Here is a 13543-nt window from a genome sequence, read left to right as displayed (position 1 = left end):
GATGTCTTTCCCAATGTTATGATAATATAGACATTCAAATTCATGAAAACGACATCAAAGCTTACTCAGCATTTACAAAAAAAGCTGCTTGGCGCAGCGGAAGCGCGCCGGGCTCATAACCCGGAGGACCTCGGATCGTAAGTTTGGTCTTCTTCATCTGAAGTTCGAATCACGTAACTAACAATGTAACAGGAAACCGAGAGCAGCTAGTAAAGCGTTCGATTATTATCTTTTTTTTCCTTTGCGAAGTTCATGATGGCTAAGAAAACTTTTCATTTTTTACGTAGGTATGAATTGCTGGAAAACTTTTTTTTCCAAAATTTTGACTACCAATGATGCAAGAAAGTAGCGATAGAAATTATAGCGTCTCATTTTAAGAACCATTTAATAAAATCATATTAACAACCACACGCCATGCTAAACGAATAAAATATTTTCTGTGTTTAATCCATCAAACAATAAAAGTTTAGTTAAATATAAAACCCCCATTCCACTCCTAATACTTCGACAAAACGCAAGCGCCTACGACGCAGTCACAAGTACATAACTCGTAATAGCGTCCATACGCTCCTTTGTCAGTTTCAGCCCCACCTTCAACAACTCGGTCGCCACCTCTTGATCCTTCTTCTCCAGCTCCTTGTACTTTTCCCTTGTGAGCAACCACGCAACCGAGTCGTTCTCCGCCGCTACAGTACCCGTGCGGTCCGTCTCGGAGAAAAAGGGAAGTTCGCCACAAGTGGTACCGGGTAGGATGACTTCGAAGAAGCTGCCTTGGTCAAGCTCGTACTCTGTTCGCAGGCGGCCCTTTTCGAGAATGTAGAATCCGTCTGGATCGTCGCCACGTGAGTACAGTACTGTACCCGCGGGATACTCTTTACGCTCAAAGTAGGGCGCGACGGCTTGCCAAAAGTCTTCATTCTTGGTCGACACGTCCTCAAAAGTTTGGAGGATAATCTTGAGTGGTTGTGCAAAGTTTCGCCAGCGTGGCGGCACCACGGTTGTCGTGCATTGTGAGGCGTTGTCGGCTATGGGGAAGGTGTCGTCGCCACTCTCGCGCATGGTTGAGCGAGCGGCAATGAGTCGAGCACCTCGTCGAGGTGACGAGAATACAGGGTTGAGGGAGCTGGCGCCAAATGAAGTGGGTGAGCTAGGCTCGGGAGTAGAAATATCCTTGGCCCCCGAGATGCTCATAGGTGGTGTCGACTGTTGCTTCGATGGGCGTCTGTTGCAATGTCTGTGAAACACTTCGAGGAGTTCGTTTTCGCATGATTCTAGTGCCGTGTTAAGATCTTCGAAAATCTGGGGTGGCGGGCAGTCTTCATCCCCTTCTCCGTCCAACAGCCCTACGTTCTGCAGAGCACGTCCAACGGGATCAGAAAATGAGATTCCAGAGATGATCATCTTGACATTCTTGATGTTCAAGATACGGTTGATACGCTGGAAACCTTCGGAACTGGAAAAGTCGACATCCGTAACATGGGTAAAGTCGACAATGATGAAGCTGATTGGGTTCCTCTCAAAGTTATCGTCGTCAATCAAGGAGCGCATATACTCCTCGACCGATACAATCGTACCGAAAAACAGGAATCCGCCAAGTTTAATGGCGCGAATCTGCCCTCGAACTTTATTGAGGTATCGCGAATCCGATCTTGGACGGCGAACTGTAGACTCGGCAATCATGCCGCTGTAGGATGCGCGGATGGCGGAATGACGCGAGCTTTGCACAACGTAGCTAACGCATGCAAGGACGATGCCGACAAAGATTCCAACCACAAAGTCGTGGATACCCATGATGAGGACAATGACCAGGATGGTCAAGTATTCGAGCTTGTGGCATTTGCCAAAGGTGTCCCAAAGAGCTTCTTTTATAAGATCAATACCTAGTAGGAAAATGAGTGCACCAACTAGGCAGATTGGGATATAGCCAACCATGGCTGGACCGGCTAGCCAGACAGCAGTCGTGGCAAATGCGAGCATGACACCAGCTGTGCGGCTGTTACCGCCGTTATCGACGAACATGACACTGTTTGCGTAGACGAGATAGTTCTATAAACGTTAGTGATGCCACGAAACACGCGTGGGGCTGTCCATACCTGAATGCTGCCCAAGCACCCAGAGAGGGTGTTGGAGATGCCGTGAGCGATCAACTCCCGGTTCACATCGAGATTATCCTCCCTCACAGCTGCACCTAGAGCAGGGACATTGATAGGTACATGAATGATACCGAAAAAGGATAGAGCAAACATGGTAGGAATGGTGCTAACAAGGGCTGATGCGTCTACACTGCCAAACTCTGTTGGTTTGTTAGCACCCTATTACTGAAAGTCCAGCGAGGCACTTACTAAAGTAGGTGTAGAATCTGTAAAACTGGACACCAGCTTCTGGTAGCTCAAATATCCAGCCCGCATTACGCACAGGCTCCAGGTCCTTGTGAAGGATACCCTTGACAACAAGGTAGAAGATGGCGAATACAGAGACGAAGAAAGCAGGCAGGACGAACGGGCTTTTGGATAGCCGCCGCAGTACCATGATTAAAATGGCAAGGGCAAGTGGCAGCGTCCAGAGGTACCAAGTATCGGAGGAAAAGAGCTTGTGGAGGGTCTCGAGATCATAATTGAGGTTGCCTTCGAGACGAGCTGACACTTCAATACCAGTCACAATGAGGAAGAAGCCCACTCCACCAATGCAGCCGATAAGAATGTGTCTTGGGAAGAAGCTGACTAGGTTGCCGAGCTTAAAGACACCGAGAGCAAGAAAGATGAGACCAGTCAAGATGGAGCTGAGGCAGTAGGAGACAATGGTGGTGGCTATGATTGCCTCCGGGGGCTTACCTTCCATCTGTTCCATGATGGAATATGCCATTTTATGGAAAAAGGGCACAACCTCAATCATCTCAGATCCGACACCACCCTTGAACACAGACAGTCCTAGAGAGTAGCACAACTGTGACACGATGCAGCTGACAAAGAAAATGGAGATGCCATCTGGCCCCGTGTTGCTGAAAATGGGCGCACCGAGTGGGAACAGAATGTAGCCATAAGACAACGCATCGAGGAGATTCAGCAGCAGACCGAGGAAGACGGCTGATGTGATCTGGATACCTTCAAGGGCATGTGAAAAGAGAGCATCCTTGGTGTAGTTGTTGGGGTTAGACAGCGATCTGCCAATACCCAGCACATGTTCGCGACCGACCTCGAGGGTGTGTGTGAGACGACGAGGTAAGTTCGATTTGGGTCGTGACCCCCACGAATCACGCGGTATAGATTTATGCTTTTGCTGAGGGCCTGAGCGCGACAGTCTGCCTTGGGGAAGCAGAGGAGTTCGCTCCGTGTCTTCGACGACTACACTCGGGGTTACGTTTTTGTTGTGCTGGGCGGTGTTGGCCTGCGACTTTGGGCTGAAAAAGTTACGATCTTGGTACTGAGGGCCAATGACCGTCTCGGGGGTTTCGGCGTCGCTTTCCTGATCAATGGCGTCGGTCCAGCGGCCAGAGTCTTGCGACATGCGCCCATCCTCGCTGTCTGAGGGGATAGCGCCCGGCCTCGTGGCATACGCGTCGGGGTCGGCAAAGCTGCCACGGTGCGGTCGGTCCTGGTAGTTTTCGGCCTCGAGGGCATACGAAGCTAGTTGGGAGCTTCTCTCGCGCACGCCCTGGGACGAGTAGTGTGGGGTATCTGCAAGGCAGTCAGTGAGTGCTGGCAATGGATGACACAGGGTCTCGGATACGGACCAGCAAAGCCGTGTGACGTCTGGTGGGCAAAGGAGCGGATGGGATTGCGCGTGTACGAGCCAGAGAGGGCACCAGAGGCAATGGACTGGCCGCGTATCCGGCGTGGAAGACTGTGGCCGCCATTCTCGGCGTGCGCTTGGTCGTATGCAAAGTCGGCGTCGTCTGTGTTGTCGCCAGTAAAAGGCAGCTGGGGTTGCTGCTCGGCGGCGGGCGCGTCGCGGGCAAAGAGACGAGAAGGCATTGCGCCCAAGTCAAAGGAGAAGAAATGACGGTCGGGTCAGAAGTCAACAAGCCATGTCCCGAGCCAGGAAAGTTTGAGTGGAGAAGACAGACTTCAAGATTTACGGAGGGGACGCGGTCCAGGTGGGTAAATCAATGGGCGGGCAGGTGCTGTGAGCGGTTATTAGGGCAGGGCGGATGGTGGATGGATAATGGCAGCAGCAACTGTCTCGCAATCGCCTGGAGATGGCACGCGACTCTGGCTTCTGCGTACCGTGGTTTCGCGGATCCAGTCAGGTATCATGGTGACGGGCCGCAAGATAAGCAAGGATGGCATGGGTTAGCCAGGAATTGAGCTTACTTGGAGAGGGGCGGGTGCAATGGCATAAAATTTTGGCGGAACAGCGTGGGTCGAGCAACCTTGCAACGGCTGCCGGTACGTCATCCGCCGCTAGTGAACCCCTGCCCTGGTGCTGCCAATGTCGCTACAGACATGGGATAGGATAGGATAGGATAGGATAAGATAGGATACGCCATTTGTCGACGTCGTTTTCCTTGCATCCATCCATCCATCCATCCATACGCTTCTATACCCCGCCTGCTCGCAATATGTCGTCAACCGACATGGCAGCTTGACAAGACTCTGAACCATGGAACAGTCACATGATTCAGTTCGTCTAAGTTTGCATGAATGCATGCACTACGGCGGAGCGCGCCGGGGGAGACAAGCCGTTACATCCGCCTCCACTCTGCATGTATACTGTACTTTATCCATTTGGGCCGGCTATGGTGTACTTACATACGTAAGTATCCATGTACATCCAAGTACACCTGTGTATGTATCAGTTCATACATCCTCACAGTCGTCATGACAAGAAAATCATGTCATGTTCACGTCTGCAATTGTCATTGCTTTGCTGCAAGACCAATGCCTGGCCCTTTTCTCTCTCTTCTGCGCTAGATTCGAACTAGTCGAGTGTTGAGCCCGTTTACAACTTTTGTTCAAATTTTCTTGCTTCTCCGCAAAGCAGGTTCCGTGGCGGTTCGAGAGTGCTCTTCGCGTCCTTCTGCTCCACTTTACAACCACTGGGAAAAAAAAGGTCAACGCAGAGTCATTAGCGTCAACATGGCGTCGGGTAGGGTCCAGACAAGTCGTATTGCAGCCCTTTGCCGTCGCCACGCTTACTAATGAAAATCGCGGCGTCATTTCCCTCATGTAGCTGTTCGGTCTGTGGATCGTGCAGATGTAATTGATTTACATACAACCTCAAATCAACTACTATTTTCAAAATTTCCGGCAACAATCATTTCAATTGCATGGTCGTGCAACAGAAAAACCAGCACCGTTTGAGTGATTGATTACGGAGACAATTACAAATTATAAATTTCTTAAACTCATGCGTACTTCGCATGTTATAACCTCAGAGTGCTTTCTTAACAGCGTCTTCCTCCCTTCACACTTGTTATAAATGATACTCAAATATTCTCGCACCTCCTTCCTCCTCATCTCCCCACCTCCTTCCCACAACCAGATAGAACAGATTCATCGTCCACATCATCCACCATCTTTCCCACCTCAACCCGCATAACCCTCCCCTTCCGCGTCTTCGTTGCAGCCCTCCTCACAAAAAATATAATAACGGCTACTAGCACTGCCAGCCCTGCAACCGCACTAACCGCAATGCCAACAACGACTTGTGTCGGGACTGCCGAAACACCGTTGTCATATTCAGGTGTAGAGGAAGGTTGAGTAACAGGCGAACCGGTCATGCTTGTCGCAGGTGCCGTTGTTGTGAGTTCAGCGGAGCGGGAGACCGATATCAGTGTTGAAGATGCTGAGGCCATGGCGTTGGGAAGCTATGGTATACACTACACTGCTTACGTCGCGTAGAAGCCAGCGATGTGCTTGAGAATAGGCAAAGGAGAAGAGAAGAGACCAAGGTGTAATGTTGTTGTTGCAATGAGCAAAACAGCACTTGCATAGCGCCCTTGCTTTATTTCATTCCTTTCCTCCATGACAGCCAAGCACCTTTGCTGCGCCCATCCTCCCGCCCTCCGCCCTCTAATTTTGATTTTTCCCCCCTGGGTCCAAAACTCGCACCGTGTACCATGCTCAGCCTTTGTGTACTCCAAGGGCTACTGTGACGCGGTGCCAGCAAAGCCACTCTGGCAGGACGCCTAAGAAACCTTTGCTTTAGGCAACCAAGAAACAACAATCTCGTGCTCCATCCCGCAATTACTAGTCTTTCTTCCCCCCATCTACTTATCAACTCACCCAAGGACGTCGAGACATTGTATACTACGACATGAGATGTACGAAAACAAAGACGGTAGGACACCAATTCTATACGGTAGTTTAACCCCGATAAGCAGTTACCGGGGCCGCCAAGCCACTACCGCCAAAACAGGCAAGAGACTAAAAATAGGTAGTAATGCGGAGGGTTGAACACGCACGTGGGATGGACCGCCTAAAGGTAATGGTAAAGTAAGATCCCGATAAGACTAGCCCAGTGCAATTCCCCGTCTCTGTTGATCAGTGTTTCCTTGTCTATCGGGGCATGTGGGGGAACAGAATGAAAACAGTCTGGATTAGCTCTTTCCGGCCGTGGACGGACGAGTTTGTTCCGACAAGTTTGTTCTTTCTCCTTTCCGGTTTAGCTGCGGCAGTTTGTCGTGGCAATTGTGTGTGCAGATGGACGAGATTCATGTCTGGCCATGAGGACTGTAGTCATGAATCAGTTGCATGTCGGTAGTGGAGTTGGTACGACTAATGCACGTGTGAGGCTCATGGCTAAAATGATGAATAACTAGTGTTATTGTAAATGTATGTATGTATGAATGTGTATTGCGTCTGGACTCGAAAAAGTTCCGCATATGCAGTGTTACCAGCCCATGTCATAAGGGTATAATTAAAACTGTTACGCCTTTACCCAAGAAATGAAGACACCAAGAACCCCTCGCTACGCTGCTGGGCAACCGAGTTGATGCCGATGCCAGGTGAGAAGAATAAGAAGTTGAGAAAAAAAGAAACTTTTTTTGTTTTACACATCATCAGAGCCGGCTGACTTTGCGGGCAGAATGCTATTGTGCCAGAATTCTGTCAACAGCAGCACTGGCTAGTTGCTGAACGTCCTGGATGCCTCCCTTGACGTCGATGATCTCAACGTCCTTGAGTTGCTTGCATTCGGTCTCGTCGGGCTCCTCGAGGGCTGCAAACTGGCTGGCGACCATGGCGTCCTTCATGTAGTGGCCTTGCCTGGCACGGACGCGCGAGAGCAGCGTCTCCATGTCGGAGCGGAGGTAGACAAAGTGGACGTTGGCATTTGGGTCTTGGTCGTACAACCTGGCGGTGCGGATGACGTCGCGGTACTTTTTCTTGAGCGCGCTGCAGGTAACGACGACGCCACGCGAGCCGTTGTGGAGAGCGGTGAGGGCCTGGTCGCGCAGCAGGATGAGCCAATCCCAGCGATCTTCGTCGTTGAGGGGAATGCCGGCGGCCATCTTGTCAATGTTTGCTTTTGGGTGGAACTGTGGGGCGATTAGCAGGCGCTAGGCGGGATTGGGCAAGGCGACTTACCTCATCACCCTCAATGTAGTCGAAGCCATATCGATCCGACAGATGCTTGGCAATGGTGCTCTTGCCGCAGCCTGCAGGGCCGGTGACAATGAGGATGTGGTGGTGGGCGGGGATGGTCATTTGAGCAGTCTTTGTGTCGGCGAGGGCGGGCGATGATGTGGATGGCGAGCCGGTATTTGAGGCGGGAGGCGTGGGCGGCGAGACATATTGTATGGGGGCGGGGACTGATTGCTCCATGGTTTGCATCATGGCGTTGGGGCGACACGAGGGAAACGGGCGGGGAGCGGGCGAATATAAGTAGGGTGCAGTCGAGGGCGTTTGTGAGTGAGTGAGTGAGTGAGTGAGAAAGGCAAGTGGTGTTTGAGTTGGGCAGCCAGGAAGCACGAAGCAGGAAGCCGGAAACGGGACTTGGGCTGAATTAATATGCGATATTGCAAACGCACATGTATCGACAACGACTAGTTTGGATGCAGAGGGTCAGCAATCTGGAAAGTCACCCAATGTGCGCTGGGGGAGAGTGGATTTTAAGGCTCGCACTGCACTCGGGCACGCTCATCTGGAAATTTCGCCCGCAGCGCCATGACGGCAAGGGTGGGATGGGCTGGCGGGCGTTGTGCTTCAGGAGGCCCAGGCCGGATGGTACGCGTGCAACCATGGCAGCGAATGGCGGCGCGAACCGGACAGCTAGTGGCGGTGCGAGGGCCAGACGGGTGCAACAGCCGGGCAGCCGACGTGGAGACTGGAGAGTTGAGGGCTTCGGCCTTTGAACATGCAACTGTCGCGTGTGGGATGATGGATGTCATGCTGAGCCCTAGCGCCCGAATCCCTCCCTGAAGCCTTTTTCCCCCGCACTGCCCATCCCATCTCTCAGGAACCGGCTGCCCTGCCCTACCCACCACCACTACTACCACGACCTCGACTTCTACCTACCTACATATCTACCTACTACATATGTCACAGCCAGGTCACACAGCATGCAGCACCCCGCGTCTGGCTGGGGGAGGCGAGTACCACTAGAGCACTACGGGCTGCCTGCCTGCCGTCTGTCCCTCTCTCTCTCTCTCTCTCTCTCTCTCTCTCTCTCTCTCTCTCTGCATGCATGAATGCATGTACATACATAGCAGATGTGTAGCACACGAATCTTAGATCTATACGCCATGAGCAAGTGTGCACTGTACTACGCAGTACTCCACGTAGCATCCAGATACCGACGACGGCACAGGAACGCCCTCTCCACATACGCCCTCACCGCCTTGACTCGTGCACACCACGCGGTTGGATAATGGCGCGTGGGGGTCCGGCGCGGCCTCTCGACACCATCGGCCCGGCCAGGTCGAGGCTGAGGACTAGACGACCATCGCATCTGGTTACCTTTTCTTTTTTTTGCGCGCGAATACGAACGAGTCCTGATTTGACTTCGCGCGCGCTTCCCGGCCAGCCGCCTCCCCCTACTTCTCACTACTTCCTTGCGTAGGAATGTGGAGGACCTGCCCTCTGACCCGAGCAACCCGCCACGCAGTGAGACGTGACGTGGACCCATTGAGTTTGCCGGCATTGTCAGGAAACGGAAACCAAGCAGAGGCCCGGACAACAAGTCATGTCGGACAGCGAACAGCCAACGGCCACCAGCCAACACCGTACCAAGTACAGTGGCCAACAGGTAGCCACCTGGTAGCCAGGGTGCCCAACGGGGAAGCGGGGCACCGCACACGTGACCAGCCCCCAACACGGACAAGCGCTGTATGACGAAAGCATGCACCACGCATCCACACGTCCACCTTGCTCTCAGCCCCGTCGGCCGCCGACGCGACCACGCACTCCTAACCATGTCTTACTTCTTCTCCACCCCGGTCGACATCGACATTGTCCTCGAGGACCTCGACGACCGCTCCGCCGTCGACGTCAAGCTCGACAAGAACCGCAAGGAAAAGGTCCCCCTCTACCTCGATGGCGAGTCGGTCAAGGGCCAGGTCACCGTCCGCCCCAAAGATGGCAAGCGCCTCGAGCACACCGGCATCAAGGTCCAGTTCATTGGCACCATTGGTACGTGCCTCGCCCGTCCCAGACTCCTCCGTGCATTGCTGATGTCGTGCGCCCAGAAATGTTCTTCGACCGCGGAAACCACTACGAGTTCCTCTCCCTCGGCCAGGAGCTAGCCGCTCCCGGCGAGCTGCAGCACCCCCAGACCTTTGACTTCAACTTCAAGAACGTCGAGAAGCAGTACGAGTCGTACAATGGCATCAACGTCAAGCTGCGCTACTTTGTCCGCGTCACCGTCTCGCGCAGAATGGCCGACGTGGTCCGCGAAAAGGACCTCTGGGTTTACTCGTACCGTATCCCCCCAGAGACAAACAGCTCCATCAAAATGGACGTTGGCATCGAGGATTGCTTGCACATTGAGTTTGAGTACTCAAAGTCCAAATACCATCTCAAAGACGTCATTGTAGGCAGGATATACTTCCTTCTCGTCCGGTTAAAGATCAAGCACATGGAGCTTTCCATCATCCGGCGAGAAACAACGGGCGCGCCCCCGAACCAGTACAACGAAAGCGAGACGCTGGTCCGCTTCGAGATCATGGATGGTTCGCCCTCGCGAGGTATATGAAAGCGACTCTTTGCGACAAGTATCCCACTAACCACCCGCTGCAGGTGAAACAATTCCAATCAGGTTGTTCCTTGGCGGCTTCGACCTGACCCCCACCTTCCGCGAAGTCAACAAGAAGTACTCGACTAGATATTATCTCAGTCTTGTACTTATTGATGAAGGTGAGCTGTTCCCGCCCCCTATCCAGCGCATTCCACTGACAATTGCCCAGATGCGCGACGATACTTTAAGCAGTCCGAGATTGTACTCTTCCGACAAGCACCTGAGGGCCTCACATTGGCGCAGGAACAGAATAAGTTGATGGCGGTATCATGAGGAAAGTACCTTGAGCAGAAGAGCACTTGCATCTAGCCCAAGTTTGGCCAGTGCGCCACACTGTGGCGTTAATGTCGGAGTTATTCGTTGCGCATAGTAATACCCCGATATGGGATCCTACGGGACCATTGAGCCTTGGTATTGTAGCATATGGGTTTTGAGTGTACCCTTATATCCATGGGAATGTAGCAGTCTCCGTGGGCACTATCCATCGGCCAAGTAAAGCAATTATGACGGCGTCTCCACACTGGCGCGCTAGTCAAAGTGGAGCCTCTATTTGCTGTACCGTTGTTATGCACAATCGTCGGCTTTGCTTGCAGACGCTGGCCAAGGACCGGCAATTGCCATGTGTTGATGCTCTACGTCAAATGTCGATAGCGTTTTGCATACATTTGCTCGTATGCTGCCCATGTATATGCACGCTCCCCTGTCACAGTGTGAACATTACGCGACACGCCAAATCATTGATTTCCCATGCGTGCACACTCTGACAAGTGCAGGCCAACAAGCTCCACTTGACTATGCCGATGTCCGTCCAACTTGTGATCTGTACAGCGCCACAACTAGCCGCAACGCCTCAGGATCGAGATGAGGATTGCCCTATCAGTCAACATGTATCGAGAATTGAGACTCTTGTTCGGGTCTACCCACTCATTATGAAGATCAGTCGAGATGATTGGCACACATATCTTTGAGCCGTGGGTATTCCTCGGAAATACCGGCGACATGGACAGACTAAGCAAAAAGCTTCCCTGCCGGTGACGTAGCACATGCAATTCTTTACTTTCCCATGCATGAATAGCAGCACCACCATTTACCATTTAGTCATATCGCCATGATCTGTGTTAATCCTAGGCATAACGCAATATGAATATAAGGTCGACCTGACGGTAATCACCTTTGCAACACAGCATAGCATCTGAGTTACACAATGTCGCATCAACAATCTAATTCACCAGGAAATAGTAAGCGATTATCCATCCATGTCTTTTATTCCAATCAAGACAAGATCCTTTTATTTTTTTTCCCCAGACAACTAACATCCTGATTCTCAATAGCACAACAACAACCAGAGGAATCTGCATCCCAAAGACCCACCAATCTGGCAAATGAATCAAGACAACCGACTACGAGATCCCTTGCATCGACAGCTCTCCATCGAGGCCGTTCCGATGCACCGAGCATAGGAAGAACTGATACTGTTCGTTTGACGTCGAGACCGCAGAATGCTCGCACCAACACTACCGCAACCAGCGTAGCGCATATGGGCAGCATCAGAAATACGCCCTCAAACACTGCGACTCGCGGAAATGTCACACAAGAGCCTACTCGACGCCCAGAGAAGAAGCAACAGCAAGTTGTGGATGTTGACAACGATTACTTCACCCTGAACCCATGGTATAATGAGCAGAAGCAGAAGCCAGTCTTTGGGTTAGGTGCTCCTCTTCCACGCACGGTTCGCCGTGGCATGTGGTGGGGACGAGGGGATTTGCGTAAATCCTTGTACAAAATCGACGAAGATGATGGTATCTCACGACAGGACGGCCTCGACTTTGGGGATGGAAAAGGTAAGTTTTCACTGTTTTGTGAATGCCACAACTATCCTAACCAGCACATATACAGTTTTGGAAGAAGATTCAGAGGATTCCCAGGAAACTTTGAACGCCGGAAGCAACACCAATAGCCAAGGAAACCCAGACAGATTCCAAACTGTAGTCAATGGCCGCAGGGTCAACGTAAAACGCGTACCCACAAGCGAAGCCAACCAAGTACTTGGCTTGAATCACAATCAAGACTCTCACACCCACGAGCATCACGATGGCCAAACGCGTGCTCCAGTCAATGAGCACGGATTAGAATATGCCGATGAAAGTGGACAGCACCAACACTTTGGTCTCCAAGACGGTCTTCCGCCGCTGCAGGAACGGGCCACGAACGAAACTAGTCAAACCAAGGAGGAAGAAAAGGAAATCCAGCAACGAGAGGAGGAGGAAGAGCGAGATTTTTACAACCAGTATCGGAACCCCATTGCTAGATTCCGAGCAAAGTACCCGCAAGCTCCGGCAGAGTTTCTTGCAGTATGTCTACCTTTTCGTCAAACAAAGACTTGCTTTGCTGACACTTCACAGACGTTCATGTACCTCTTGATTGGGCTTTGCGTAAACTTGTCTGTTGCCACTTCTCAACAGGGTACCGGTAGCTTTGAGACACAAGCCTGGGGATGGGGATTCGCAGCTATGATAGGCATCTATCTGGGTGGAGGAGTCAGTGGATCCCACCTCAGTCCAACAGTATCTATATCGCTATCGGTGTTTCGTGGTTTTCCCTGGAAGATGGCAATTGTCTACATATGCATGCAACTATTAGCTGGCCTTGCTGCAGGAGCCGTCGCTTACGCGTAAGTCCACAATGTTCTTTTTTGAAATTGGTTAGCCTTGTAATTAATATGTACAATAGAGTCTACCATGACGCCATCCACGAAGTAGATCCCGGCCTGACTCTCGATATGACGGGCAAGGCTCTGTTCCCTAAAGGACCTATTTACTCTACTACGACTGGCTTCTTCAACGATTTCGTCTACATGGCCATCTTCGTATGTGTCGTTTTCGCCCTAGGAGACGACCAAAACTCTCCTCCAGGCCAAGGAATGACTGCCTTCATTGTTGGTCTCACCGGAATGGTAACTATGATTGGTCTCGGATACAACACTGGCTTGGGTATTTCACCGGCGCGCGACCTTGGGCCTCGTCTCGTGGCATACTGGGTCGGATACAAAGATGCTTTTTCTTCTGGGTACTGGGCATATGGCTGCTGGGGTGCATCTATTAGTGGCGCACTGTGCGGTGGTTTGTTGTATGATACGTGTGTTTTTGTGGGCGGTGAGTCGCCGGTGAATTATCGGTGGCCACAGCCCGGTGACATCAAATGGAGGGCTAGACAGACAAAGGATCTTGCAAAGGACAAAATTCAGCAAGTTGCATGAATTATTCCATCATGAGTTAGCTTTTAGAATTTCAGAAAATGTTCGTCTATTTCCTATCTTGTTTGTTAGTGTCGTCAATGAGATAGTAGTATATTTTTGACAGGGATTTCACTT

The 13543-nt window shown here is 51.6% G+C and overlaps 6 protein-coding genes across 6 annotated transcripts; 2 read left to right on the top strand and 4 right to left on the bottom strand.

The window, feature by feature from the left end:
• Positions 1-227: 227 nt before the first annotated feature.
• COCSADRAFT_154674 (uncharacterized protein) lies at positions 228-4289 on the bottom strand. Its single transcript, XM_007707701.1, has 4 exons — positions 3731-4289; positions 2343-3674; positions 2094-2293; positions 228-2046 (listed from the first exon to the last, which is right to left on the bottom strand). Exons 1-4 carry the CDS (start codon positions 3969-3971, stop codon positions 523-525), a joined length of 3297 nt encoding a protein of 1098 aa, XP_007705891.1. The 5' UTR covers positions 3972-4289; the 3' UTR covers positions 228-522.
• A 1020-nt stretch (positions 4290-5309) lies between these two features.
• Positions 5310-5887, bottom strand: COCSADRAFT_279116 (uncharacterized protein). The gene has a single exon (XM_007707700.1). The coding sequence runs from the start codon at positions 5792-5794 to the stop codon at positions 5453-5455; it is 342 nt and encodes a 113-aa protein (XP_007705890.1). The 5' UTR covers positions 5795-5887; the 3' UTR covers positions 5310-5452.
• An 848-nt stretch (positions 5888-6735) lies between these two features.
• COCSADRAFT_204393 (uncharacterized protein) lies at positions 6736-8072 on the bottom strand. The gene is made up of 2 exons (XM_007707699.1): positions 7527-8072; positions 6736-7477 (listed from the first exon to the last, which is right to left on the bottom strand). The coding sequence occupies exons 1-2, from the start codon at positions 7773-7775 to the stop codon at positions 7031-7033; spliced, it is 696 nt and encodes a 231-aa protein (XP_007705889.1). The 5' UTR covers positions 7776-8072; the 3' UTR covers positions 6736-7030.
• Positions 8073-8372: 300 nt separating this feature from the next.
• On the bottom strand, positions 8373-8914 carry COCSADRAFT_279103 (uncharacterized protein). Its single transcript, XM_007707698.1, has one exon. It carries the CDS (start codon positions 8763-8765, stop codon positions 8481-8483), a length of 285 nt encoding a protein of 94 aa, XP_007705888.1. The 5' UTR covers positions 8766-8914; the 3' UTR covers positions 8373-8480.
• A 2-nt stretch (positions 8915-8916) lies between these two features.
• COCSADRAFT_41909 (uncharacterized protein) lies at positions 8917-10785 on the top strand. The gene is made up of 4 exons (XM_007707621.1): positions 8917-9569; positions 9626-10123; positions 10176-10292; positions 10343-10785. The coding sequence occupies exons 1-4, from the start codon at positions 9353-9355 to the stop codon at positions 10444-10446; spliced, it is 936 nt and encodes a 311-aa protein (XP_007705811.1). The 5' UTR covers positions 8917-9352; the 3' UTR covers positions 10447-10785.
• Positions 10786-11256: 471 nt separating this feature from the next.
• Positions 11257-13503, top strand: COCSADRAFT_129634 (uncharacterized protein). The gene is made up of 5 exons (XM_007707697.1): positions 11257-11411; positions 11505-12014; positions 12070-12524; positions 12576-12844; positions 12904-13503. Exons 1-5 carry the CDS (start codon positions 11378-11380, stop codon positions 13427-13429), a joined length of 1794 nt encoding a protein of 597 aa, XP_007705887.1. The 5' UTR covers positions 11257-11377; the 3' UTR covers positions 13430-13503.
• The last annotated feature ends 40 nt before the right edge of the window (positions 13504-13543 follow it).

The sequence above is a fragment of the Bipolaris sorokiniana genome (genome assembly GCF_000338995.1).
Source record: "Bipolaris sorokiniana ND90Pr unplaced genomic scaffold COCSAscaffold_20, whole genome shotgun sequence".
Lineage (NCBI taxonomy): Eukaryota > Fungi > Ascomycota > Dothideomycetes > Pleosporales > Pleosporaceae > Bipolaris > Bipolaris sorokiniana.
This window is presented reverse-complemented; position numbering and strand designations above follow the sequence as displayed.

Excerpts from the sequence above, each read along its gene's own strand:
- COCSADRAFT_154674 (XM_007707701.1), bottom strand. The coding sequence starts at position 3,971 with ATGCCTTCTCGTCTCTTTGCCCGCGACGCGCCCGCCGCCGAGCAGCAA. Across the intron at positions 3,675-3,730 it reads GACGTCACACGGCTTTGCTG|ATACCCCACACTACTCGTCC; the intron begins GTCCGTATCCGA and ends ACTGCCTTGCAG. Across the intron at positions 2,047-2,093 it reads GGTGCTTGGGCAGCATTCAG|AACTATCTCGTCTACGCAAA; the intron begins GTATGGACAGCC and ends TAACGTTTATAG.
- COCSADRAFT_279116 (XM_007707700.1), bottom strand. The coding sequence starts at position 5,794 with ATGGCCTCAGCATCTTCAACACTGATATCGGTCTCCCGCTCCGCTGAA.
- COCSADRAFT_204393 (XM_007707699.1), bottom strand. The coding sequence starts at position 7,775 with ATGATGCAAACCATGGAGCAATCAGTCCCCGCCCCCATACAATATGTC. Across the intron at positions 7,478-7,526 it reads ACTACATTGAGGGTGATGAG|TTCCACCCAAAAGCAAACAT; the intron begins GTAAGTCGCCTT and ends ATCGCCCCACAG.
- COCSADRAFT_279103 (XM_007707698.1), bottom strand. The coding sequence starts at position 8,765 with ATGTGGAGAGGGCGTTCCTGTGCCGTCGTCGGTATCTGGATGCTACGT.
- COCSADRAFT_41909 (XM_007707621.1), top strand. The coding sequence starts at position 9,353 with ATGTCTTACTTCTTCTCCACCCCGGTCGACATCGACATTGTCCTCGAG. Across the intron at positions 9,570-9,625 it reads CCAGTTCATTGGCACCATTG|AAATGTTCTTCGACCGCGGA; the intron begins GTACGTGCCTCG and ends TCGTGCGCCCAG. Across the intron at positions 10,124-10,175 it reads GGATGGTTCGCCCTCGCGAG|GTGAAACAATTCCAATCAGG; the intron begins GTATATGAAAGC and ends CACCCGCTGCAG.
- COCSADRAFT_129634 (XM_007707697.1), top strand. The coding sequence starts at position 11,378 with ATGTCGCATCAACAATCTAATTCACCAGGAAATA. Across the intron at positions 11,412-11,504 it reads ATCTAATTCACCAGGAAATA|CACAACAACAACCAGAGGAA; the intron begins GTAAGCGATTAT and ends GATTCTCAATAG. Across the intron at positions 12,015-12,069 it reads CGACTTTGGGGATGGAAAAG|TTTTGGAAGAAGATTCAGAG; the intron begins GTAAGTTTTCAC and ends GCACATATACAG.